General features: G+C 40.4%; 1 protein-coding gene across 9 annotated transcripts in view; it reads left to right on the forward strand.

The window, feature by feature from the left end:
- The window catches only part of ppfia2 (PTPRF interacting protein alpha 2), a 184,336-nt gene extending 160,639 nt beyond the window's left edge, over window positions 1-23,697 (forward strand). For 5 of the 9 annotated variants that reach the window (XM_016475772.1, XM_016475773.1, XM_016475774.1 and 2 more), the window contains 22 exons: window positions 421-552; window positions 634-696; window positions 806-897; window positions 4,053-4,191; window positions 4,271-4,488; window positions 7,638-7,878; window positions 8,267-8,296; window positions 9,051-9,178; window positions 9,257-9,435; window positions 9,631-9,724; window positions 11,032-11,034; window positions 13,852-13,933; window positions 14,855-15,055; window positions 16,377-16,439; window positions 17,424-17,456; window positions 17,566-17,741; window positions 17,859-17,956; window positions 18,033-18,208; window positions 18,303-18,371; window positions 19,093-19,249; window positions 22,849-22,929; window positions 23,423-23,697. In XM_016475772.1, the coding sequence (XP_016331258.1) occupies window positions 421-552; window positions 634-696; window positions 806-897; window positions 4,053-4,191; window positions 4,271-4,488; window positions 7,638-7,878; window positions 8,267-8,296; window positions 9,051-9,178; window positions 9,257-9,435; window positions 9,631-9,724; window positions 11,032-11,034; window positions 13,852-13,933; window positions 14,855-15,055; window positions 16,377-16,439; window positions 17,424-17,456; window positions 17,566-17,741; window positions 17,859-17,956; window positions 18,033-18,208; window positions 18,303-18,371; window positions 19,093-19,249; window positions 22,849-22,907 (2,433 nt within the window). In that variant the 3' untranslated portion in view covers window positions 22,908-22,929; window positions 23,423-23,697. The remainder of the gene's footprint in view (window positions 1-420; window positions 553-633; window positions 697-805; window positions 898-4,052; window positions 4,192-4,270; window positions 4,489-7,637; window positions 7,879-8,266; window positions 8,297-9,050; window positions 9,179-9,256; window positions 9,436-9,630; window positions 9,725-11,031; window positions 11,035-13,851; window positions 13,934-14,854; window positions 15,056-16,376; window positions 16,440-17,423; window positions 17,457-17,565; window positions 17,742-17,858; window positions 17,957-18,032; window positions 18,209-18,302; window positions 18,372-19,092; window positions 19,250-22,848; window positions 22,930-23,422) is intronic. The other 4 variants (XM_016475776.1, XM_016475778.1, XM_016475775.1 and 1 more) reach the window with 4 other exon arrangements.
- The last annotated feature ends 1,138 nt before the right edge of the window (window positions 23,698-24,835 follow it).

A 24,835-nucleotide genomic window follows, 5' to 3' on the forward strand; every position in this document is an offset into this window, starting at 1 on the left:
TAAAGTGGTATTCAAAATGACTAAATTATATTTAAAATTGATATGAATATTTATTGCAGTATTTAAATTATCAAAAAGTGAAATTTCATGACTTTTCATGACTATATCCTTTCTGTATCAATAAATTGTGCTGAAATTTTGCCCAAAATGCCCAGCGTTGCGATTTTGAATGTTTCTCCAGATTATATATATTAAAGCAAATATTGCCTGTTTTTATATTTAAAGGCTTTCTAGAGACATGTTTAAGGGTGAAAAAATGTCATGAGTATCAATATTTGGGTCTCTGAGGGTTAAACATTCAGTTCAGTGAGGTCATATTTTTAGTATGCTAGTATTTTATAAAACATTTAATTTGAGTTAATATAAAGTTTAAACATATTTGTTTTTAATTCAATTTGTGAAAAAATTTTGTTTCCTCAGGCTCGACAGAGAGAGAAAATGAACGAGGAACACAACAAGCGTTTGTCAGACACTGTGGACAGACTCTTGACAGAGTCGAATGAACGTTTACAGCTTCACCTGAAAGAAAGAATGTCTGCTCTTGAGGAGAAGGTGAGAGAAGATCCAACCGTCATGGCAGATGTCTTCCGATACTGTTGATCTCTCACACTGTTTCCATTGCTTCTCTTTCAGAATGTGTTAATACAAGACTCAGAGAACTACAGGAAGCAGTTAGAAGACTCAATTCAAGAAAAGGTAATTAGTTTTTATATTCTGAATACTAGCTTGGCAAAACAAATTTTGATGCAATGCTTTGCCATCCATTCTGAGTAAAATGACACTTTGATGTGCTTTACGGTTATAGTCTAATTTCTCGGAGGAGATCGAGAAACTGAGATCTGAACTGGATCAGTACCGGTTGAGGGCCGGATCCCTTACAGAGCCCACGCTGTCACGGTGAGACAGAAAGCATGAAGAACTCAGAACTATCCTTTTACAATAAACAATAGCTCTGTTCCAAAACCCAGCAAGCTCAACAGAATTTTCAGGCATCATAGGCATGCGTTCAACACAAAGGCTGTTCCAAATACAGTAGCTGGCAGCAACATTAGCAGCAGCATTGCATGTATCCATTCTGGAGGAGGCGATCCAATGATACATTGCTATGAGATCACTCTGACAATTGCATAAATTTTCTCCGTTGGGGAATTTTTACAATAATTTATCACCTTTTAAAAACAGATCTACTATGAGCTCTGAGGTTGTTAATTGGTCGTTTATGCTTTTGTTGAAGCTATCAGCTCACATTATTTAAACTTTTTAAATAATCATGTTTAACAGTGGAATTATAGGTGAAAAACTGTTACCCATTCTTAAAAAAAAAAATACACCAATCAAATGAGGCTCCTATACATATAATCAATATCTTTAAATCAGTAGTTTTATATTTCATCATCGTTTTATTTTCATTTAATTGTCATTGGCAATGCTTAATGGGATTGTTCCAGATCAGTCACTGATAAGGTTCCATTCTTGTTAAAATGCCTTAAAAGACTGCAGCCTATGTAGACAGCAATGGTCTCAGCGGACCATTTTTTTGGGGGGTCCAGCTCAATTCTGTTTCAACACAGGCCCGTTTGGCTCCTGTTTAGATATCTGATATCAAAGCGTGCTCGGTTCGCTTCAAGCTAGGCCATCATGTTTCGGTGAGCACATGTCGCAGACTCCTGGGTCTCATGGCAGCGGCCTCTCCTATGCTGCCCTTGGGGCTGCTTCATATGAGGCCATTTCTGTGGTGGATGAAGTTCAAAGGAGTTCATCCCTTGTGACCAGCCCTCCACCTGCTAAGTGTGTCGCACAGTTGCTTTCGTGCCCTCTCAACATGGCAGGACCCTCTCCTTCTTCAGCAGGGGGTCAAGATGGGTGCTGTTTACCATCGCCAAACGATTACAACATACTGGCTTGTGGTGTTTGGATGGGAGAGTTTCTCTCGTGGCACATAAACAGCCTAAAGCTGCGAGCCATCTTCCTGGCCCTGGTGCATGTCCTCCCAATTCTGACGGGTTGTCAAGGGATCATCAAAATGAAAAATATGGCAGTAGTGTCTCACATAAATCGTTAGGGAGGCTCAGGGTCTCACACCCTGGACAGGCATGCGCACCACCTGCTCCTTTGGGCTCAGGACAGGTTTCTTTCGCTGAGAGCAGTTCACATCCCAGGGGCTCTGAACCTCGCAGTCTGGGATCTTTTCGGCAGGACGGGGGTAGATTTCTTTGCGTCGTAGGAATCGTCCCCTTTGGTTCTTCCTATGTCATCCGGCACCTCTGGGGATAGATGCTTTTACTCATCCATGGCCGGATCTGAGGCTGTACGCATTTCCACCAATCAAGTTGATTCTGGTGGTCTTGTGCAGAGTGAGGGAGTGTGGAGTCCGCCTTCTGTTGATAGCCCCGTTCTGGCCTTCCCAGACATAGTTCTTGGAGTTAGTCTCTGTTCTAGAGCACATCCCATGGGAGATTCCAATCAGGAAAGACCTGCTGTCTCAACTCTAGGGCAGGATCTGGCACCCTCGGCCCGAGATTTGTATGCTATTGGTGTGGCCGATCAAGGGTGATCGGCTGTAACCTCTGATCTTCCTGAGGACGTTCAGGAAACCTTTGATAATGCTAGGAAGTGGAAGGTTTTTGAGTCGTGGTGTTTGGCTCATGCAGTGGACCCAGTCAGCTGCCCAATTGGTTCAGTGCTGGAGTTTCTGCATGAGAAGTTTGCAGCTGGAGCAGCTGCTACCAACTTGAGAGTTTATGTTGCAGCTATCGCTGCTCACAGGTATACGGACGAAGTCCCCCTAGGTAGACATTGTTTGGTCTCTTCGTTATTCCTTCCTGGGACTTGCCTATTGTCCTGGAGGGCTTATTGGAGTTGCCGTTTGAGCCTTTGGAGTCAGCTCCTGATTCTGACCCTTAATGTGACGCTCCTGTTGGCGTTGGCTTCTATCAAACACATTGGGGATTTGCAGGCTCTCTCTGTTAGCTAATCATGCAAGGATTTTGCTCCGGGTCTTGTTAAGAGATTCTTACAGCCCACACCCGGTTATGTCCTCAAGGTCTTGTCCTCGTCATTTTGCTACCAGGTGGTCGTGCTTCACTCCTTCTGTCCTCCTTCTTTTGCTTCTGTTGAGGACGAGAGGCTTCACCTGCTCTGCCCTGTTCGAGGTTTGAAGCTCTATGTGGATTCCTCCCAATTGTTGGTGTGTTTTGGTGCTGGCCGCAGAGGGCTTGCCACAACAAAATGTAGGATTTCTCATTGGGTAAGGGACGCTATCTCGGTTGTGTATGAGGTACAAGGTCTTTCTTCACCTTAGTAATTCGAGCTCATTCTACCTGGAGTGTTGTTTCCTTTCAAGCTCTTTTCAGAGGAGTTCCCCTGGAGGATATCTGTGTGGCGGCACGATGGTCCTCCCTTCACACTCTTATCAGGTTTTATAGCTTGGATTTAGATGCGTCTCCTGGTTCCCAGATTCTTTCTGCTTGAACCAGCCATTTGAGGTTAGCCTGGTCTATTTTGATATATCGTTCCCAATGCATCATAGCTCTGCAGCGTTGAGTGAACATATGAAAGAGAATGTCTCGGGTTACTCGCGTAACCCATGTTCCTGAATAGGTAACGAGACGCTGCATTCGCTGCCAAGCCTCTCACGCTGCCAACAGGACTTCGGCAGGAAATCTGAGGAGCGGATGGCGTATTAGAGTGGGTGACGTAGTGACGTCGAGGTGGCGCCCGCACCATCAGCCAATGAATTGGCTTGATTCCATATGGGCTTCAGACAATCGGCACACCCAAGAGGCGTTCCCATTGCATCAGAGCTACGCAATGTCTAGTTCCCTATTCAGAGAACATGGGTTACATGAGTAATCCAAGCTTTTTATATTGTACTTTGTCCATTAAAAATGTAGTAGTGATGAGATTTGCAAGTGAAGTTTATAGTTTCTAAGTTTACTATGTAGTTCATAGTGAAACTAACCAGTTAGAATGTAAACAAAATTACATTTTAGATTTTAAAAGTTTGTCACCATGTCTAAATTCTAGATAACAGATTGTGGTCTTGATTCCAGGTCTCATCTGGATGCATCCGCAGATCTGCGTTTCTCTCTGGGTTCTCTTGCCGAGACGCAATCAGACCATTATCGCTCCACCAAGGTGATCTGCAGGCCCAGGAGAGGACGCGTGGGGCTACGTAGGGACGAACAGAAGGTAGGATCTCATCACCCATTGTTTCTTGAGCTTTGTGCTAAACCTCACTCCTTCCTCTTTCTTTCTCATGTTCTTGCAGGCTAAGTCTCTGGGAGAGCACGAATGGTGCTCTCAGCAACTTGGTGTTCTCGGCGGCCACCCATTCGAGAGCGACACAGAGATGTCGGATATCGATGACGATGACAGAGAGACCCTTTTCAGTTCGATGGATCTGCTGTCTCCAGGAGGACATTCAGATGCTCAGACTCTAGCAATGATGCTGCAAGAACAACTGGATGCCATCAATAAAGAAATCCGGTCAGTCCGTTCACTGTGACCACAGCACCTTTTTGTAGACTAGGCTTAAATCGTGTTGTCTTAATTGTCTACCCAGAGATGGAGAAGACACATTACATTCAAATTGCTTTAATGTCTATAATGTAACCCATCTGTAAAGCAATGAAAGGACATTATATTTCTTAGAAATATCACCTCAAAGGTGATAATAAAACAGCAGGGGGATCGACCCTTGGTGCACACCTTCTTTAGCATTATTAGGTTTGACAGCTGTTCATTTACACCAACAAAGATAGGATCTAAACCAGGCTAGCACCTGTCCAAAAACAGCATAATTTTCAAGACTGTCCAAAAGAAAGTTAATGATATATCAAATGCAGGTCTAGCAGAGAAATACAACCTTAGTTGGATAACAAGTGTAAGACATTTTTCTCCATTTCACTGGCACTTACAGATCGTTTTTTCCCATCTTGTCACACGCACTCATTCTCCTGTAAATATCTACATCTGATCATTGCTAAGGGTTTATTTGCCATTTAGCAGATCAATTTGATCCAAAGTTACTTGTAGTACACTGATTCCTGGGACAGGGACAAGTTCCTTGACTATTAGTAGCTTTTTCTAAAACATACAATACAAGGAATTGAACTTGTTGCCTTTTTGTCTTAGAAGTTTAGATTTACCATTCGTTTCCCTCCATAACCTACATCTAACCTTCTACTCCCTAGCTAATCCCTTCACTCCTTTTTTGATGTTTTAAGTGTTACATTTATCTGAATTTCTACATCTCTACAGAGACTCAGAATCAGGATTCTGCCACACGAAAGTCCTAGAAGGAAGTAAAAACAATAAAAGGTGCTGCAGAAAGACGAGTTGTACCTTCAGGCAGTGTATATGCTGATTTAAATATCAGCCAGAGCTCAGGGTTTCTCCTGTAGGCTGTTCACACAGCGCATAAGGTGGAGGCTGATTTGACACTTGAGAACATGAGGCATGAGTCCAGTAGTTATTGAACATGAGTGGTTGAGTGAAAGGTTTCCATGCCCACGTGGCACTCCACGGCTTCCTGCTAGACATTTCTGCAGTTCCTGATTTCCATAATTTCTGGGATTAGAGTATATATGCAGTGTATCTCTTTCATATCACACCTCTATCACCTGTCTGACTAGCCCTTGCACCTACACCTAAGGCTGTCAAAAGCAAATGTATGACTTCAAATCAAGTACTAACAAATAAACCATCCCGGCCCGTTGGATTTTATTGAGATCTAATTTGACTTTTGTCCAATTCATTGGAAATGTGTGATTAATATTTGAAGAGGCCAGAACAGACGGAGAGTCTTTCTTCAGCCTTTTTTATGGAACTTTATTTGGATTTTAGTTGGAGTTGTTTCAAAGGTCATTTTAAATTCACGAAGAGCCACTCACTGCAGACAAAGTTGAATTTTTTAGATAGTTCTCTGTCCTGTTATTTCCCACATTTATTTTTGGTCAGAAGCTCCCTTTATGTAAGTTTCATCAAGGTACAAAAAAGTGGTTTATAAAAATGTGCAACCTCACATATAACGTACAGTATGTGTGTTTAACTTTATTTGATTACCTGTGTACAAATACTGTTCACTATGCTATTAAACTGTGCCTCTAATGTGTGCTGGGTTTTTTGATTACAAGAAGAAGATGGTCCCCTTGTGCGCTGTTTATTTCTCTTGCCCTTTTTTGAAAAAAGCACCAGCTTTGTTCTTTGTGCTTTTGGGCTAGAAGACATTAAACTGTAAACATGTTAAATGTTTGACAAATGATCAATGTTTAATTGTTTGCAGCCCTCTCAATTGTTGCTTTACAAGATATTCAATAATCCGAGGCCATGAAAAACATCCACTACAAGAGCGGTCGAATGTTACAGCAGCAAACTGCAGTTTGTGATCCTTGAGCGTTGTTGGTCGTGTCCTCAAGCGTTCTCTGAACCATCTGCATCAGTCTTCAGCCAGTAAACCACAAGATTTCATTATTTCTCTGTTTCTCTGTGCATATTATTGCTTTTTTTTTGTCATTTTTCTATGTTGAAGGTGAATTGCAGAGACAAAATTAAATAAACAGTTTTGTAGGTTGATTTCCCTGAAGAGTGTGAACGCTGTGACTTTGCTCTGTTTATTTGAACAATTGGAGCATTCAACAGTTTTGTTTAGTTTTTGCTTTGCTTTATTACAAGTTAGTCAGCGTGTGTTTTTTCTGTTGCTAAATAGATACGAGCACACAGAAAGTTCTGGTACTTGAGAAGATACCACAGCATCAGTAGGCTACTTTTATGCTTTCTTTTGATATATTGATCAGTACATCAGTATTGTCAGTATTTATCATGTCATTACACAAATATAAATAAATAAATACAATTTTTTTTTTTTTTTTTAGAAATTACCTTTATGTTAGATGTCAGGTATTACCATGTAAAGAAATGTTTGAAAGGTTTGCAAGACTATCAAACCATTGTCTGAAGCCATAACCCCATGTCACAAAGGCAGTATGTAGATTCTCTGAGCCCCCCGAAAGCATCAGTCTCCACAGACTTAATGCATTTCCTGTTGGAGATTTTCCCCTCATAACTCAATAATCGAATCATCAGGGCTGTGACATTTTATCTCTTTAGATACACACACCGGGTGGAGACTGGCATCTTCAAAACCCACAGCACAGCATATTACATATTAAAAACTATTTAACAATCTCACTTCACAAACCTGACACCTGCGCTTTGACCAAAAAAATCATGACAGATTTACAGAAAATGTGATGTCAGATCTTCTAAAATGCTATTTCTGAATCTGCAAACCAGTCTAAACATTGTAGCAACTTAAATGTGCATTTAGTAAAAATAAATAAATAAATAATAATAAAATACTTCAGCATCCAGATTTTGATACTCCAATGGGCAATAGTTTGATCTTGTGGCTGCTTTTTATGTTCAGTTTTGTGTTGTGCTTTTCATTTGGTACTATCAGTTGTAGTGAGGGCTAATTAGATGTTTTAGTCCTGTTGCCAAAATTATTTACACACTTTCACCCAGCAAACTCAGCACTCCAGTAATGTTGTAAATCAAAATGCTATTAGCTCGTTATCATACACTGTAATTTCAGACTTACTGTGGGCTGAACAATTTTTCTCTTATTTCTCCAGGCTCATCCAAGAAGAGAAGGAGTCGACAGAACTGAGGGCAGAGGAAATCGAGAACCGCGTGGCCAGCGTGAGCCTGGAGGGGCTGAACCTGGCACGGGTGCACCATCCTGGAGCCTCCATCACTGCCTCGGCCACCGCTTCCTCCCTCGCTTCGTCCTCCCCTCCCAGCGGACACTCCACCCCCAAACTCACCCCGCGCAGCCCTGCCGGCGACATGGAGCGCATGGGGGTCATGACACTGGTATACGAGCCCATCCGTATCTCTGTCCGACGGGTCATATCATGAGGATTTACAGTTTATTTTCTTTGATCTTTTTAGATATTAGCAGTGCTGATTATATATGGAAGAAAATAGTAATATAAAATTAAAGATGATTTTTGATTTTGCTGTAATTTAAGGCACATTGCTACAAACATCTTTGGGGCTTTACAAAAGCCGTTTTTTCATGCAAATTGTAGTGCTAGTTAAGTCATAAATGACACCGTATGATGACTCTCAATCAAATGTTGTATTACAGCTTTCCTAGTCATTTCTCTGCAGTTTCTGCAACATGTTGCTTTGCTTTGAATGCCTCATGAATATCCAGTTTCCATTAACCTGTTAACATGTTTTATTTTCTGTTTTGCAGCCCAGTGACTTGCGGAAACACAGGAGAAAGGTACTTATAACATGTGGTCCCTTCACAAAAGACCTAACTGTATTTGGCATGATTATTTTTTATGGGCAGAATAGAGGACACCGGGGGTTGTGGAAAAATCTGAGCTTAATCAATTTTTCCATTTTCAATTGACTTGGATCTGAATTGAATTGCCTACAGTCCAAAAGGTTGAATGGAAATGAGACATATGCTTAAAAAAAAGACTTTTTTTTGTTTTAAAGATGTTTAGATATTTGTACTGGTTAATAAAACAACAATACTGAGGAATATTTATAATTAAGATATTAAGTATTGGTAAATATTTTTACATACAAATAACAAACGTTTAATAATTGTTTATAATTAAAAAAAAAAATCAGTGCGTGGGTGACATTTGTTACATTTGATTATGATTGATCAATACTAATATTTATTATTAACATCAATTATTATTAGCTGAGGTTTGTGGAAAACCCGATATGTTGTATGAAACATATCTTGTATTAATATCTATGTATTATTAAAAATATTGTGTTTTCCACCCAAAAACATACCCTCAAGATATTTAAAAGAATATTGGGAACCAAAAACATTTTTTGAAGCCCTTATTGACTTCTACTATATGTGCAAAAAACACACTGAGACGTGTCTCAAAATATCTTCTTTTTTGTTCGACAGAAAAATCAAAGTCATGCAGTTTTGGAATGACATGGGGTAATTGATAGTATTTTAATTTGTGGTTGAACTCCTTTAATTCAAATTCTGTCTGTAACAGATCGCAGCGGTGGACGAGGACGGTCGAGAGGACAAGGCCACCATCAAATGCGAGACCTCGCCACCTCCCACACCTCGCCAAGTCCGCATGACCCACACGCTTCCTGCTTCTTCGCACAATGACGCACGGTGAGACAGCAGCCAGACATGTGCTGTGTACAAACATAACCTGACTTTCCCACTGTTAATCTGTTTGTCTGTCTCCAGCCTGACGGCTACATTAGAGACAGAGGCCAGTGCTCTGAGCAGTGTAGCCAGCAGTCAGGACTCCCTCCACAAACAGCCAAAGAAGAAGGGCATCAAGTCCTCCATTGGACGACTGTTTGGGAAGAAAGAGAAGGCCAGACTGGGGCAGCTGGGGAAAGAGATTATGGGACCAGGACTAGGTGAGAAATATGGTAGACATAGAGACACATGAGCTTTTAAAGGGAGGATCCGAGTTAAGATTTGTATATATCACAGAAAACACAGTCCTTTTCAATACAGATTAATCTGATTAAAACACTGATCTAGAGTTGAACGTCAATATAATTATTACTCTAACATTATCAGATGATGGGTTAATGGATCTTCTCCATCAGTAGGGAATGTATCCGATCCTGAGCTTCTGGGTCAGGATATCGCGGTGGGAAAACTGGGAACACAGGCGGAGAAAGATCGCAGGCTTAAAAAGAAGTAAGTATTTTATAAACCGCTCTCTGACAAATTCAAATTATACGCCAAACACAACCTTTAATGAAGGTAATTATTTCTAGGGCCCAAATACTGTGATGTTATGTTTCACACACCTTTCTTTAAAAAACAGTATTTGAACAAATGGCCCATCTGGATGCATTGCAGTGCCTTAGGCCAGAAACATACTCTACGCAAGTAAGAAAGCAGCACTTTACGTAGTCCTGTTGTACAGACTTAGAGCGAGTTTTTGCGTCACTTTTGCAAGCCTCAGTACTCAAGATGGATAGAGTTATACAACAGATTTACTGTTATTTAGGTAGCTAGCTATAAACATGCTAACTCTTTAACTAACTTTGACTTTTTATGACAGGCCATGACAGTAGATGACCTAAAAGAACAAACGACCAACAACAAAAGTGTTTCCAAACTGGTTTTTGCTACATGTAAGGTGTCAACATAGAATTTATGTGCTTAATCAAAACAAAAAAAGATTGCATTATTAGCATTTCCATCCTATCCATTATTTCCATTATATCTGGGCGCTTTTTGCAAAAATAGATCCTTGGATGGAAACTTGGCTAAGATGCGATGTTAAAGCTTGTGCAACTAACTGCCGTTCACATTTACGTATTTGCGTAGTGTATGTTTCGGGCCTTATGTTAGCTAATCTGAAAAAGAATGCATTTTCAGTGTCAATATAGTTTATGTTCGTTTATCTATACAGGATCTATTTACATACCTGTCTGCGATAATAATACAGCCAGTTATCTATATGCCACATGATGTACTACTTAAATTACAATTAATGTATGATTGCCAGTTGTAGAATGTATGTTAACATGAGTGCCTTTCATAGCAGGCTTGTGACTTTGTTGCATTGGATGTGTTTACAGCATGTCATGTGATGCTTGCCGAATATCACATTTCTTTGCCTTAATGCTAATGGTTTGAATGTGACCGTTTTATGTAATTTGACTCTTGTCGGTCTCATTCATCGTGGTGCCACGCGAAGGCGACTCTTCACCGTTTCCATTGCACTGTCACACTTTCTGCATGCTGTATGATAAAAAATAAAAAAAAACTTTCAAAGATAAGTAGATCTGTTCAATTGTGACCAATAAGTCAATATCTAATTGCAAAAATACAACGATTCCCAACATTAATGCACGTCTCTGAGCTGAAGGTGTTTTTTCTAAAGTCTACATACAGTATGCTCAATAACAAGCATTTAATTTTGTCTCCCATCGCTTTCTCTATTTTTCTTTTCTCTCTCGATCTCTTTTTCTCCTCATCTGACTCTGTATCAGCGGGTAAGTTTAGTTTGTGTTGCCAAGACTTGCTGCATTTTCCACTGTCGACGCTCTGTCCATGTCTGTCGTCATGCTCCTAAAATGTGTGTCTATCTTCAGGGGGGTCCGACACATTTCCTTTCTGTCCATCTAGAGACCCCTGCCTCTGCCTTTCTTTTTCATTTACCTGTAAATGTGATTCTCCCCCTCTGCAGTTCTATAGAGGATGCATCTCTGCCTGGAGAGAGAATGTGTGCCTTTATAACAACCTGTTCTCGATCTGCCATGCCGAGGCCTTTCTCCTCTCGTGTACGTGTGCGTGCGCGTGTCCGTGCGTGCATGTGTGCATCGAGTGCCGTATTCAATAACCAGGTCTCTTCTCTGGTTATGGACTGTCAACTCATTGACTTCTTCCCTGCTCTCTTTTTCTTATCATTTTGTTTTCTCTCATAACTGTTTCTCTCCCTCCCCAGCTACAGTATGTTCAGAAGAAGTCACTCATATGCATTACATTTGACCTGAACATATGCAGTCCAACATGTAAAGATGAGGAGAGACACATCATAACCACCACCACCATGAAGGCCTTATTGCCTTACAGCACACAGACATGAAAGTTCACGGCCGCAGGACGGTTCCCCGTTGACACGGTGCCTGTGCTCAATCCGGTTCGGTGCTGTTTTTCCATCAAAGAAAAGGTGGTTGAGGAAAATTAGACCTTCAAACCTGCCAGTTTGAACTGGGAACAACTGGTCTCGCATAGACTTAAAGTAGGCATAAAATGAAAGTTCACCCAATTTATTTTCTAAATGCACGTTAATGTTCTTATTGTGAAAGATTCATTCCTGCATATGTTAGATTATGTAAATTATGTAAATATGTAAAAAAAAAAAACTCTTAAATCATATCTCAATCCGGTGAAATGACAGACTTCTCTTGTGACATATGCCAAATTCTCCAGTCATTAAGTCCGTGTAAACCCTTTCTTACAATCAACTGCAAGCTCATATTCAGATCCGGCTCCATCCACTGAACAACCAGTGGACTGAAACAAGTCCCCTACATTTATTTTTATTTTATTTTTATTAATCTGTCATTTGGATGCATGTGAAAATACGGAAGAAAAGATCTATCATTACATTCGGCTTTAACTGTCACCATAAAGTAACAGCTTATTCAGGCCAAGAGTCGCCCTGACGAACCACATTTTTTAATGAATCTTTTAGATGTTACAATAGAATGTCATGGAAAAAGTGCTTGTTTGCTTTAAAGTTTTTTTCCCCCCATTGTTCCAAAAATAAATTAAAATGTCGCATTTTGCTTTGGCATGGCGACATTTCAAAAAGGTTTGAAATATGTTAGTATAAGTGCTGATCATTCACCTTTATGTTCCAGGATTTATCTTGTATTGGCGTTGATGAAATGGATGGAGAACTGCTCCACGGGTTTATCATAAACGCCAACTTCAGTTTGCATGAAAGCTGAATGAAAAAATAAATAAATCAAATTAAACCGAATGCTAAAATATGTTTCCAACACTAGGAATAAGACGGCTTGTAAGATTTTTCAGCTTACAGGTTACAAGTCATTTCCATCGACTCTCAAGAAAAAACAATCCACCCCCTGCACAGAACCGGATCAGGCACCATCACCGACACCACTTTGGTGGAAAAGAGATGTCAGTTTGAGTTTTAATTTGTGCAGACAGAAACATATCACTCAGTACAGCATGTGTCAGTACTGTACCTAACACTTCAAGTGGCCTTAGCGTACACCCCAAACGTGGTTGAATTACGAAGCTGACCCAACTGTCTCTGCCTTAAAGTCCACCGCAACATCTGCACACCATAAAATACTCACCTGTACTTGTTCAGTAGCCAAATGCCCTCAGAATTCCAACACAGTTCAACTAAACGTAAAGCCTTACCTCGAAATATCTATGAATTACACTGGTCCGAATTTGACGGAACCTTGGAGATGAGTGCTCTCTGACATTCAGACATTAACGTGAGAGATATATCGAAACATTGCTGAGGACACACTCTATGTTACAAGTCTTTCGGTCCCTGTAAAGATAGTAAATGAGAAGAGGCAAGCTAGACATATTTCCCAGCGGAGATCTGCGTAGAAAGCATCTGCGTGAAAGTCTGATGAGAGTTTATGATAGCAGCCTTGTCTTAAAGCGCAAATATTTATCAAGACAAACACGGAATAGGCTTCAAAAGAAAAGGCATTTCTGTTTTCCCTCGATAAGTAACAGTATTCCAGTTTTCTAAAGCTCTCAGTTTTATAGACGAGGATCAGGACACAGCAAGGAAATGTCACAATGTGTTTATCTGAGAAACCGGAACTTACAGTTTGCTGGCATCTCAGCGTGACTTCACCCTTAGTTTCGTTCCTTCATTTAATCTCACCGATAGCATTGTCTTTGATTCAGAAACCCAGACTGCATTTAAAGAGGCGAGACAGACCTTATATTAAATTATGGAGTGATGTGAACTCAAACAGAGAATTATATTGGCTTGAGTGTTGCTTATTTAGAGAGATTACATGAGGAGGAATGCTAATTCGTCACACTACATGCTAATTACAGGCTAGTAGTGGGTACGAAATAAACTTTTAAGAAGAAACTTGTGCATTTAGTGTTCCATGTTGCTCTGATAAACAGATAGTAGGACAGGAAACCTGGCAGAGACAGATAAAGCATCTCACTTTCTCTCTCTACATGCCCCTTTCCCTCTCTCTCTGTTCAGTTGATTATCTCTAAGCTGGTTCTGTCTTTCTCCTTATCTGTCTTCCTCTGTGTCTCGCTCTGTCACTGTCACTCGCTCTCTCTAGACACGAGTTATTGGAAGAAGCCAGAAGAAAAGGGTTACCTTTTGCTCAGTGGGATGGTCCTACTGTTGTCGCATGGTTGGAGGTGGGCAATACTCATTTTTGGCAATGAAAAAACTATAGATTTGACAGTTAGCTCATGTTCATTCAATTACTAAAGGCTGGAATACACGACATGGTTTTTGCCGATTTACAGTTTAGAGGACGCCAGTTGTGGCGTGTGATGTGAAAGTCTGGTAGTGTGATCCTTAGTCATTTAGTGTAATTTAGAAAGTCAGCAAGTCTAGTGCTTTAAAATCTGTTTAGATGTGATAGTGTATTTCAGCCTTAAATGCACCATTTGTCAAAGTAACAATAATAACATTACCCCCAGTCATAGTTGTTATTACGCCCTTGTATTAGTATAGGAGACAGGCATTTATGCACCATAATGACACTAAGGAAATGTGTGATTAAAGGCGGCCTGGGGTGGTATCCTGGGAATTATTTCTGTATTTGCTCCATATAATGGCACAGATTCTTTATTGCGAGGTTAAGCTAGCTCCGGGGATCTTTAATGGCAGCTAAATAAAGAGCTGTATCGACTGAATCAACAGTTGCGTATTGCATACTGAGATCAGTCTCTCTTAGAATGATGCAATTGAAGTTTTTAGTTGTAGTTGCATGGCTGCAATGTTTTTCGAGACAGTAACTGATGCGAGTTTGCCAAGATACAATGTTAACATACAGTATTTTTGTCTTTTATTAGCAGTTTATTGAAGTCGTCTGAATATTTATAATGTCAGTGAATGTGAAATAGAGATGTGTGATTTGGCAGTATTCAGGTTTGTTTGTTTTGTGGTCAGAACGGATTTGGATGTAAAGCAATGGCGCCATCTAGTGGTGAAGCTTGGAAGATACTGCACAATAGTAGAAGTTCTAGAATCTAGAGTCATTCTAATGCATTCTTTGTACTTTCATTTTTTTATATACATGTTTAATCATGCTACAATGTGTGTGTTCAAAGCTGTGGCTAGGGATGCCAGCGTGGTATGTCGCAGCTTGTCGTGCCAACGTAAAAAGCGGCGCTATCATGTCGGCCCTGTCGGACACTGAGATCCAGAGAGAGATCGGCATCAGCAATCCTCTGCACCGCCTCAAACTGCGCCTGGCCATCCAGGAGATGGTCTCGCTCACCAGCCCTTCAGCTCCCCCTACATCTAGAACCGTGAGTGCACACACAAACACACTTGGTTTAATTGCTTTCTTTTCAGGAACATACATTTATAATGTACAAAAACAAAACCACCCATTGATTTCATCATTCGGAGTGTTGCATTGTTTGGCAAATACTGGGCCTCAGTCACCATAGTCACTAAACTGATCGTCATCATCAGCTATTTTCAACCCATCTGCAGCTTTATTTTGTCCGGTTGTCATGTTAATAGTGTTCTGCATCGATCTGAGAAACTGGAAACTCGACAGCTGATCTGGCATGGTATCATGTAATGACACATTCACAGCACATCCCAGCAGGCAAACTGCAGCTTATTTATTTGAGGTTTTTCTTATTTTTACGTACTCCTTAAAGCATCTCCTGATAAACTACTAACTACACAAAGTCTGGTGCACACTGTATGATTATGTCCACACCTGGCTGTCTGAAACAGATTTCATAATTGTATTGTAAAAGACTTCTTTTGTTCAAAGATAAAAACATTGCAAACATTTTAGCTCACTTTTTTTTACTCAAAAGGACCAAGACAAAAGAAAATTGCACAGTGTGTACGCAGCTTAAGGCATCAGCTCATTTTGCACATTAAAAGCAGTTGTGTCGTCTTCAGCAGCAGTTCTTGTTCCGTCGGTCAGAACAATGTTTTAGGTGCATCCCAATTCGTGTACTTGTGCACTATTCTATGCTGTTTTGTAGTACAACTAGTGAGTAGTGTGTTCACACTGAAAATTCCAAACAGAAAAAGTGCACTTTAAATACCTGGATGATGTGTCGGTCAGAACAATGTTTTAGGTGCATCCCAATTCGTGTACTTGTGCACTATTCTATGCTGTTCTGTAGTACAACTAGTGAGTAGTGTGTTCACACTGAAAATTCCAAACAGAAAAAGTGCACTTTAAATACCTGGATGATGCACTTAATTAACCAAAAAAAAATGAGGTGTGTAATGTTGGACACTTCATGCACTCAACTGCTTTAATTACATAGTGGAGGGAGAGGGGCTATGAGACGCCAATTTCAAAAGACAAAATAACATTCTAAATTTCATACACTACATGGTTGAGTACATAGTGCATAAGTACATAGTGTATAAGTGCATAGTGTATGGGTGGTCTGTTTTTAGCGAACGTTTGTCTCCCCTGGCGTGCATTTGCATGTTCAGTGTGCTTGTGCTCTCTGTATGCATGTTTGTCTCAGTGGGGCGGGTCTTGCTAATGATCTGACTGTGATGCTGTAGGCTTACAGTGCTGCTGCTCTTCTTCTTTAACACTGCTTGCCCTTCCTGTCGGATTCATCTCTGGGGCCGCCCACATAGCCGTCGGGTAATGTGTGGGTAACCCACGAGGAAATGGAGACTCTTGCCGCCCCCTCCAAAACGGTCAGTCGCTTCATCCTTTTGAACTCTAACAAAACTAGGTTTTTTTTTTCACATAATCCTTTGCTTACACTTACTGACCCTTTTTGCTAAGTTTTTTTATTTCACAGAATCAGTGTTTTTATTTCACAGAATCACGGAAGTCGTCGACATGAAATCAAAATCAGCCTCATTTACTTTTGTAGGACACGGTCCTGATGTTATTGTGCACAATTCAAGCAGCTCCTATTCTGAAACATTTTTCCTTTGTTGGTCAAAGGATACGGCAATAATAGCAAATAACAACAAAAAAAGAAATGTTACACTTGGGATGTGTGACCTTGAGCATCAAAAAGCCTACTCCAAAGTAGAAATGCATCAAATTATGGAAGTAAAATGAGTCGTGAATGCAGTTTCATGTCGACTGTGAGCTATGGTCCCTAACTGGGTTTAGGAAGATTTCATCAATTCATGTCTGAATATATATGTGCTTCTATTACATCCAGTGCTAATGGTCTTTAGATGGGTGAACCAGCAGTGATAGAGACCCAAATTTCCTATTGAACAGCTCTGAAAAAAGCAAGGCCGAACGGATGTAACGTTCTCACGTTCAAATCAAATGTAATCAGTCAAAAGAGAATAAAAGTAGCACGGCACGGCCTCACACAATCATCACGATTCACCCTCACCAGTGCAACAATCACTGAACACGAGTGTGGAACGGAAACGCTCATGACGTGTCACAAGTGCAGCGAAGATGAACGCATGTCGTGTGTGTGATGTATTGTGTTTGCATGTAGATGATTTGATGAAGTCGAGCACTACTTTTTTCTATTTTTTTTTTCATCTATCCTGTGAGCTGTTGCAATACATGTTTAATAGCGTTTAAACGGATGCATGTACAGTCGGGTGATCATGTGCAACATACGTGCTTTAAAAAGTTGATGTACATAGAGCAACAATTTGCAGATGTAACACCGATGCACTCACTTTCTTGTGCCTCCGCAGAAGTCAGAGTCAGAGGAGGGGAGCTGGTCACAGGTGAGAGTGTAAAAGTCCATATAGATCTTGTTTATAATTTATAGACTACACAAAGCAGCTCCTTTAGTCAGAATGGCGTGGTTGTTAAATTCAGACATGTGTCATTCAGACGCTGGCATACGGGGACATGAACCACGAGTGGATCGGGAATGAGTGGCTGCCCAGTCTAGGTCTACCTCAGTACCGCAGCTACTTCATGGAGTGTTTGGTGGATGCGCGTATGCTGGACCACCTCACCAAGAAGGACCTCCGAGTGCATTTAAAAATGGTGGACAGCTTTCACAGGTTAGTAGTCCATTAATTTGATTTGATTTAAATTGGTGCTAACTTGACCACGCTTTGATTGCAATGTAAAAGTATTATTAAGATGTACTAATTGGCATTTAATCAAATTTGCAACAGAACCAGTCTGCAGTACGGCATCATGTGCCTGAAGAAGCTCAACTACGACAGGAAGGAGCTGGAGAGACGCAGAGAGAGCAGCCAGCATGAGATAAGAGGTAGGCAGGAGCCACTTGGAAATGCTCCCTGTGATATCCCAATAAACAAAAACACGCGCTGTGACTTTTTGCTTAGACGTGCTGGTGTGGAGTAACGAGCGCGTGATCCGCTGGGTCCAGAGCATCGGTCTCCGTGACTACGCCAACATCCTGCTAGAGAGCGGTGTGCATGGGGCGCTCATAGCACTCGACCACAACTTTGATTACAGCAGCCTGGCTCTGCTGCTGCAGATCCCCAACCAAAACACTCAGGTCCCCATCCATCCACAGACACACACACTTACCTGTTAATATTTGTTTATTTTGAGGGAAATATATTGAATTAATACATTTTTATCCCCCACAGGCTAGACAAATTCTGGAGAGAGAGTACAACAATCTGCTGGCACTGGGAACAGAGAGACGATTAGATGAGGTGAAGCACTAGTTTGTTACATTTTATATAGAACTGAACAGTCGACAGTGGTTACAAATGTTAGCGAGCCGCACTGCCTACACAGCCAGTGTCGTAAAGGAAACAGAACCTCAAAAATTAGTGATTTCGAACAAATGTTTTTCAGTCAACACAAACTTTTGTAAGATCATTTAGGTAAAACTGTACACTTCTATACGTTGAAACAGAGAATTTATCATCATGTGTTTTGGCCATTTGGTGAAAAAACTAACATGACCATGTCAGGTTACAATCAGTCGATCACTTTGAAGTGTGATTTTTGCAGTAGCGTTGTCATAGATTCATTCTCTCATGGGGTGGGTTTGGTGGTTTATAGTGTCACTCCTATATTTCTCTGTTTTTAGCTGAGATGTAGATTTTTTCTTTCCCATCCTATGACCATTAACAGCCAAAGTGTTTATTTATTTATTTATTGTGACCACTCAGACTCACTGAATGTATTTTTTTTCATTCAGAATGCATATAAAAATGAAGTTTTTAAGCAGCTTAGATTGAGAATAGTATTTGTTATAAAACGGGGAACTAGGGAAAAGCTAGTTAGAGTTAAATCATTCCTTTTTTTAACTAACATCATTTAAACAGCAAAGCTAAAGGCATATATGTAGTGTTATGTAATTTATTGCTGCAATAAGACAATGTAAAATGGCACTTTGGTCTAAATCTGCATCTGGACCATCCGTAGTGCGACGAGAAAGATTTCCGAGGACCGTCGTGGAGGAGGCAGTTTCCTCGGCGGGACATCCACGGGATCAGCATGATGCCCGGCTCAGCAGAGACCCTGCCCGCTGGCTTTCGCCTCACTGCCACCTCCGCACACTCACGCAGACTGCCACCAGAGGGTGAGACGTGCACAGTACCCTTCACAGCAGATATTCACAATCACGATCCAAAGAGTGCTAGGGGGCAAAAATGCATGAATTTTAAAGCAGTGTGAGACCGAAGCTATATTTAGGATGGAATAGGAGCATTGCACTTACCGCTAACTTGAGATTTTTTTTTTAAACAGTATGAGAAACATTATTCCCGGGCTAGTGTCTAAATGTGCCATACATTTCTATCAAGCTGAATTTTCAACCAATTCAGTGTCACATGATCTTGTGTAAGTTATTGCAATATATGCTCCAAAAAAAAAATAAATAAATAAAAAAAAAGAGTAGATGATACAGTATGTGTATACATACACTAGGAAAAGACCATACACTGTGCTGTGAAATGTCTCTCTTTTGCACATTAAAGACTGGGTGAACTATCCCATTAATTAATATTTTGGCAAATACAGTACATAATTAGAGTATTTTATATATTTATTTGTCAAAAGTGAAAAATAGTATGTGTAGCATTTGTGGGACACTATTCCAAACATAGCCAGTTACACACAGACTTCACCACATGAGGGTCTGACAGAAGTAACATATATATATATGTATATATGTATATATATATATATATACATATACACACTGGGTTGACTGTTTCTGTTGTTTTTTTATGGACTGCTGCTGGGTAGTCCTGTATGAGGTGATGGACGGCAGTCCTGATGACATGTATTTGGACTGGTTTCAAGGTCAGATACGACAGAGCCTTCAACCGTGTGGTATTCCCGACCCCATCCCTACAGTGCAGTGTACTCGTACCCCCTTAAATGGTCTCAGTGTGTCCCGTCCTCTCCGTTGTGTATTACTTGGGAATAACTGTGAAAAGTTGTCTTGCATTTATGGCTAAGGTGAGGGAGTCTGGTCTTATCTGTGAGTCTGTGGATTGATTGACTTAAAAAGCAGTGATTCTATTTATTTTTTGTCGTTTGTTTCATTGGACGAGAAGTGGCTTGATAGTTTTTGTGTCATGTAACTATGTGGACATAGTACATTTATTAAGGAGGACTAATAAGTTATTCATAGAGTGAGTAATGTCATATGGCTGAAAGTATTTGACATCAGCACCTGTCTCACTGGTAGTGTAAGTTATTGTATTAGGGTTATAACAGTTATGGCTGCATCATGGGCACTGTGTAAAGTTCTTTTTGTGTGTGATTTGTGTAGAATGCATGTTACAGAGTTCTCTCACTGAGTTGAGTGGGTTGATGTGAATGTTTGAACTAGTCCATGTTACTTAAGTAACCCTGGCTGTCTGATAGTGGGAGTGTGGTGTCACCACTCTTCTGACCTTCTAGTAGCAGTGTGCAGAGAAATGGTGGGAATGAGGTGGAGACCACTGGCATTGCTTTATGTAGTAGTTGTTTTTATGCAAGTTATTTTTTAATTAATTTTTAGGGAGGCGAGACTCCTGGTCTGTGATATTGGTGCTGGAGTGTGGATGAACGAGTAGTAATAGAAGTTGCTGGGACTGAGCACTGATCCCAGAGGAACTCCAGGGGTTAGCTGGTGTGCTTCGGCAAGTCCTTTCTTCCACAGAAGCTTAGAGGATGTGGCTGAAAGAGAGAGAATAAAAGTAGGGCAGGTGGAAGGTAGAGTAGGGGTTGGCTGGTATGTGTTTAATTGGCACGATTAAAGGTGCAGTAGATCTCGGAAAATGCTAACTTTAGCCTGATAGCACTGAAAGCGAACATCCCACCCTCCCTGCAATCGCTGTCCAAAGCCACGCCCCCTGAACGCATACGCACACCAGACGACCAGAGACAGCATTACTACAATACATCATGTGTCATTCACCGGTGAGAAAACTTTATAGCACAGTTAGTAACAGTACTACAGTACCAATAAGGAAGATCAGGTTGTTGATGTTTGTCTGCCATTCTTGCTCTGTCTGCAGTGTACGTGAACGCGCTGATGACGTATGCTGTCTGCGCAAACAGGGTGCGCAGAGGTATGCAAATACATATTTGACAGGCAGGTAGGAAAGCCAATTAAAACACTCAGACTGAGCGTTTTGATTGGACCAACATTTCTTGGTCCTACGCCTTCCACAGAATATATAAATACATTTAGACCACTTAACTTAATGATTGCTGTCGGGATTTTCAACCAGCACAAAAAAAAAATCACCTATTGCACTTTTAAGTGGAAGTTAGTTGAATGTGGTTTGGTTCATCTGTTGAGAAAGCTATTTTGTGTAAGCCAGCCAACATGTAGTATAATTTAACATGTTGCGTGTGAGTACCTTGAAAGTTGTTGGCATGAAGGAGTTTGCCGGAGAACAGGAGGAAACCAAGGCCTCAAAGCAAGATTGCTGCTGATGAAGCAGTGGAGGTGTGTGCTGCTGTGCAAGCTAAAGAAGAGTCACGCAGATCTTTTCATCACGAGGGATGAACACGATGGCTGCCGCTCTAGGGAAAGTGACTGTTTAAATGGCTCCTCTGCCATCCACAGCTGCCACTTCTCTTCAATCAACCAATCGCATGCACAAAGTCACGTGGCAAACCTCACAGCTTCTTATTAACAATTAAGAACCTTGGCATCTACGCAGATGGCTTCGCCTCCTCTTCACCGACAGCTAATCCTACTGGATGCTTCGAATAACCAACTGTTTCAATACTTATTCTGTTCATTGAAACAATGCATTCATCACTGTGAACTCACTATGTGCTGTATCTCATGTACACTGATGAGCAAAGTTTTATTCATGTTCCCCTTTAACACCTTTCCCCAGTGTTGCTGGATCTTCCTATACTTCTGCGTGTGGATATCAACACTTACACTACACATCTCACTGAGTGACTGTGTCATTGTGCTGTACTCGTTTTTGGTGGCCACAGGATACCACACACATTAAGACAGGATACTACAAACTCCATATGTAAACTCTAATTATATGGGAGGGCCTTGCCTTTTTCTGAGTCTTCAATATCTACATTTGGAATTGCAGATTATTGTGTACCAAGGATATTTCATCAACTCAAATACATTAAATACCTACTTAAAGGAGTAGTTCACTTCCAGAATAAAAATTCTGTCATTTACTTACCCTCCACTTGTTCCAAACCTGTGTGAGTTTGTTTCTTCTGTTGAACACAAAAGATATGGCTTCAAATGATTTGAGACTAAAAAACCTCACAATTCACCTAGTACGCTAACAATTCACACTATTGCTTGTTTACTCCACCCCTCCCACCTCCTCAAGTCCACCTGAGTATAGAAACAGACATAATCTGATTTCTATTAGTGCTCTCAAATCAATCGTGATTAATCGCATCCTAAAAAAAAATTTTTTTCATCGTGTGCATATTTATATGTATATTAAGTGTGTGTATATATATATGATTTATATTATACATAAATATATAATACATATAATTATACACAGTACACACACCTACATCACGATTAATCGATTTGCCAGAACTAATTTCTATATCTGGAAACCTCAAGTCTGTCCATTAACTACATTAACAAAACTCAATGGCCACTTTAATAAGGATGGATATACAGACAAATTACCCCAAAAAATAATTAACTCACTGAATATCTTTGTTTCCATGCAGTTGGACCATCAGCAGTACAGCGTCTGGACAGCTCCACTGTGAGGACCTACTCTTGCTGAGAGAACATGAATACTATAAGCTGTGAGTCTCTTACACACACAGATCTACCTGTGTTAAACTAAAATCATTTTCAGCCTTTGATAAACAACATCACTGCCCTTCCTCTGTCATCTGCAAAATAAACTCAAACAATGCTTCATGGATATTCATATTAACAACAAACTCAAATCACTCACTCACTCTAATGCACAAGCATTTACACTATCCAGACTGAACTTTACAATCAAATGAGCCACATCTGCAGGCAAACAGCCATTACATTACACTCTTATTACATGTAGCTACAACACTACTCACACCGCTACAAGTCATCTAGACGCTTCACAGATAGATTAAAAAAAATAAAAAGTCATACTTTTAAACCCCTTCTTACACTCACTCATGCACTTCCAAAGTAAGAGTATTATGTTTGCTTCAGCATCGCATGAATGTGGTACGCACACCTTGTAACAAACAGCTCCAAGGTTTGTTTGCATACAACATTATCTGCTCTTTTCTGTTACATTTCTTTCAGAGTCGTACCTTCAAGTTGGCCTGAACAAACAATTCTGATGAGTCACACTGCCAAGAGAATGACAGAAGCCTGCGGAGGACAGGGTGAGGAGGCTCTGCGCCAGACGAGCCGAGGCCACGACCCGGGCGTCCGCCGCAGATGCAGACGCGCTCTCACTCTTTCTGTCTTTTACGCCACGCAGCTCCTTCAGATTAAGTACTGTGTATTTCTTCTACAGGGGATGTTAGGTTCAACTGTAAATCACTATAAATAAAGCTGTTTTTTATATAAATATATATACACACACGTCTGTATAAAAAGAAAGAACATTCAGAGTTTGTGCACATCGCGTCATAGTTTTAAACAATGCTGCTGTTCTTATTTTTTCTCCTACACCCGAGAGACGCTTTTGACATGCTGTTAATTTTCATTCATTTATTCATGCGTAAAACACATACGAGTTCAGAAAGTCATTTTGCATCAATCATTCTATTGGATTAAACATGACAAACACATGCAGAAAAACTTTTTCAACAATGTTCAAGCGATCCTTCACAGTAAAGCGTACTGAAGAACATGACTTAATAATGGGATATGTTTACCTCTCACGCATGCAGTCAAACATCTTATCTTTTGGTTAGAAAGAACGTAAAACACAAATTGTTTCCGTCATGAATAGCACAAAATGTACCGCCAGAGCATGGTGTGTATTCGTTGCGACGCGGACCGCTCGTCTCGGAGCACAAAACACAAGTCTCGAGAGCGTCCGGCCGCCTCCTGTTAGAATAATTCGCTAAAGGACAGGCTTAGCTCGTAGTGAACATAGACTTACTTGCTGTGACTGACTTTGGTGTAAAAATATTTTCAACTCTTGTTTCTGTTTGAGATGCAGGTCTTTAGGTTATTTCAAACACTTTGTTTATACGTCCCAGTTTTGCACGCGCAGAGAATCATTTTATTTTGTGTCCATTTTTTATTTATTACTGATTGTATTTTGGTCAAAACTATGTGGTGATCAAACAACTTTTCATTGTCAATAAAAAGTACAGTCAAATAGGTTTGCTTTATAACAATCATTGTCACAAATGTTTTTCCAATGCATCTGTTCAAGCTGACACTACACTAGAGCTACAATACATGACATGACATTTCACCTCAAGTCAATCAATTGTTTAATGTGTTGCAAGGTGAATCTCACAAAAACGGTCAACAGCATGTCCAGGTTATATTTTAAAAGTCACAAGGAGGAAAATAATGGAGCCAATTTTTTACGATAACTACATACAAGTAATTTTTTTTTCCTTCAGTTGTCAAACTATAAAATGTGAATAATGTCAATAAAATCGTTCAAATTCAAAAGTGTAAACATTGGCACAATTGTTGGTGCTTTGACAAATGGGGGGGGGGGGGGAAAAAAATTACGCTACAATAAAA

This window comes from Sinocyclocheilus anshuiensis, unplaced genomic scaffold (assembly GCF_001515605.1).
Source record: "Sinocyclocheilus anshuiensis isolate Anshui unplaced genomic scaffold, SAMN03320099.WGS_v1.1 scaffold200, whole genome shotgun sequence".
Lineage (NCBI taxonomy): Eukaryota > Metazoa > Chordata > Actinopteri > Cypriniformes > Cyprinidae > Sinocyclocheilus > Sinocyclocheilus anshuiensis.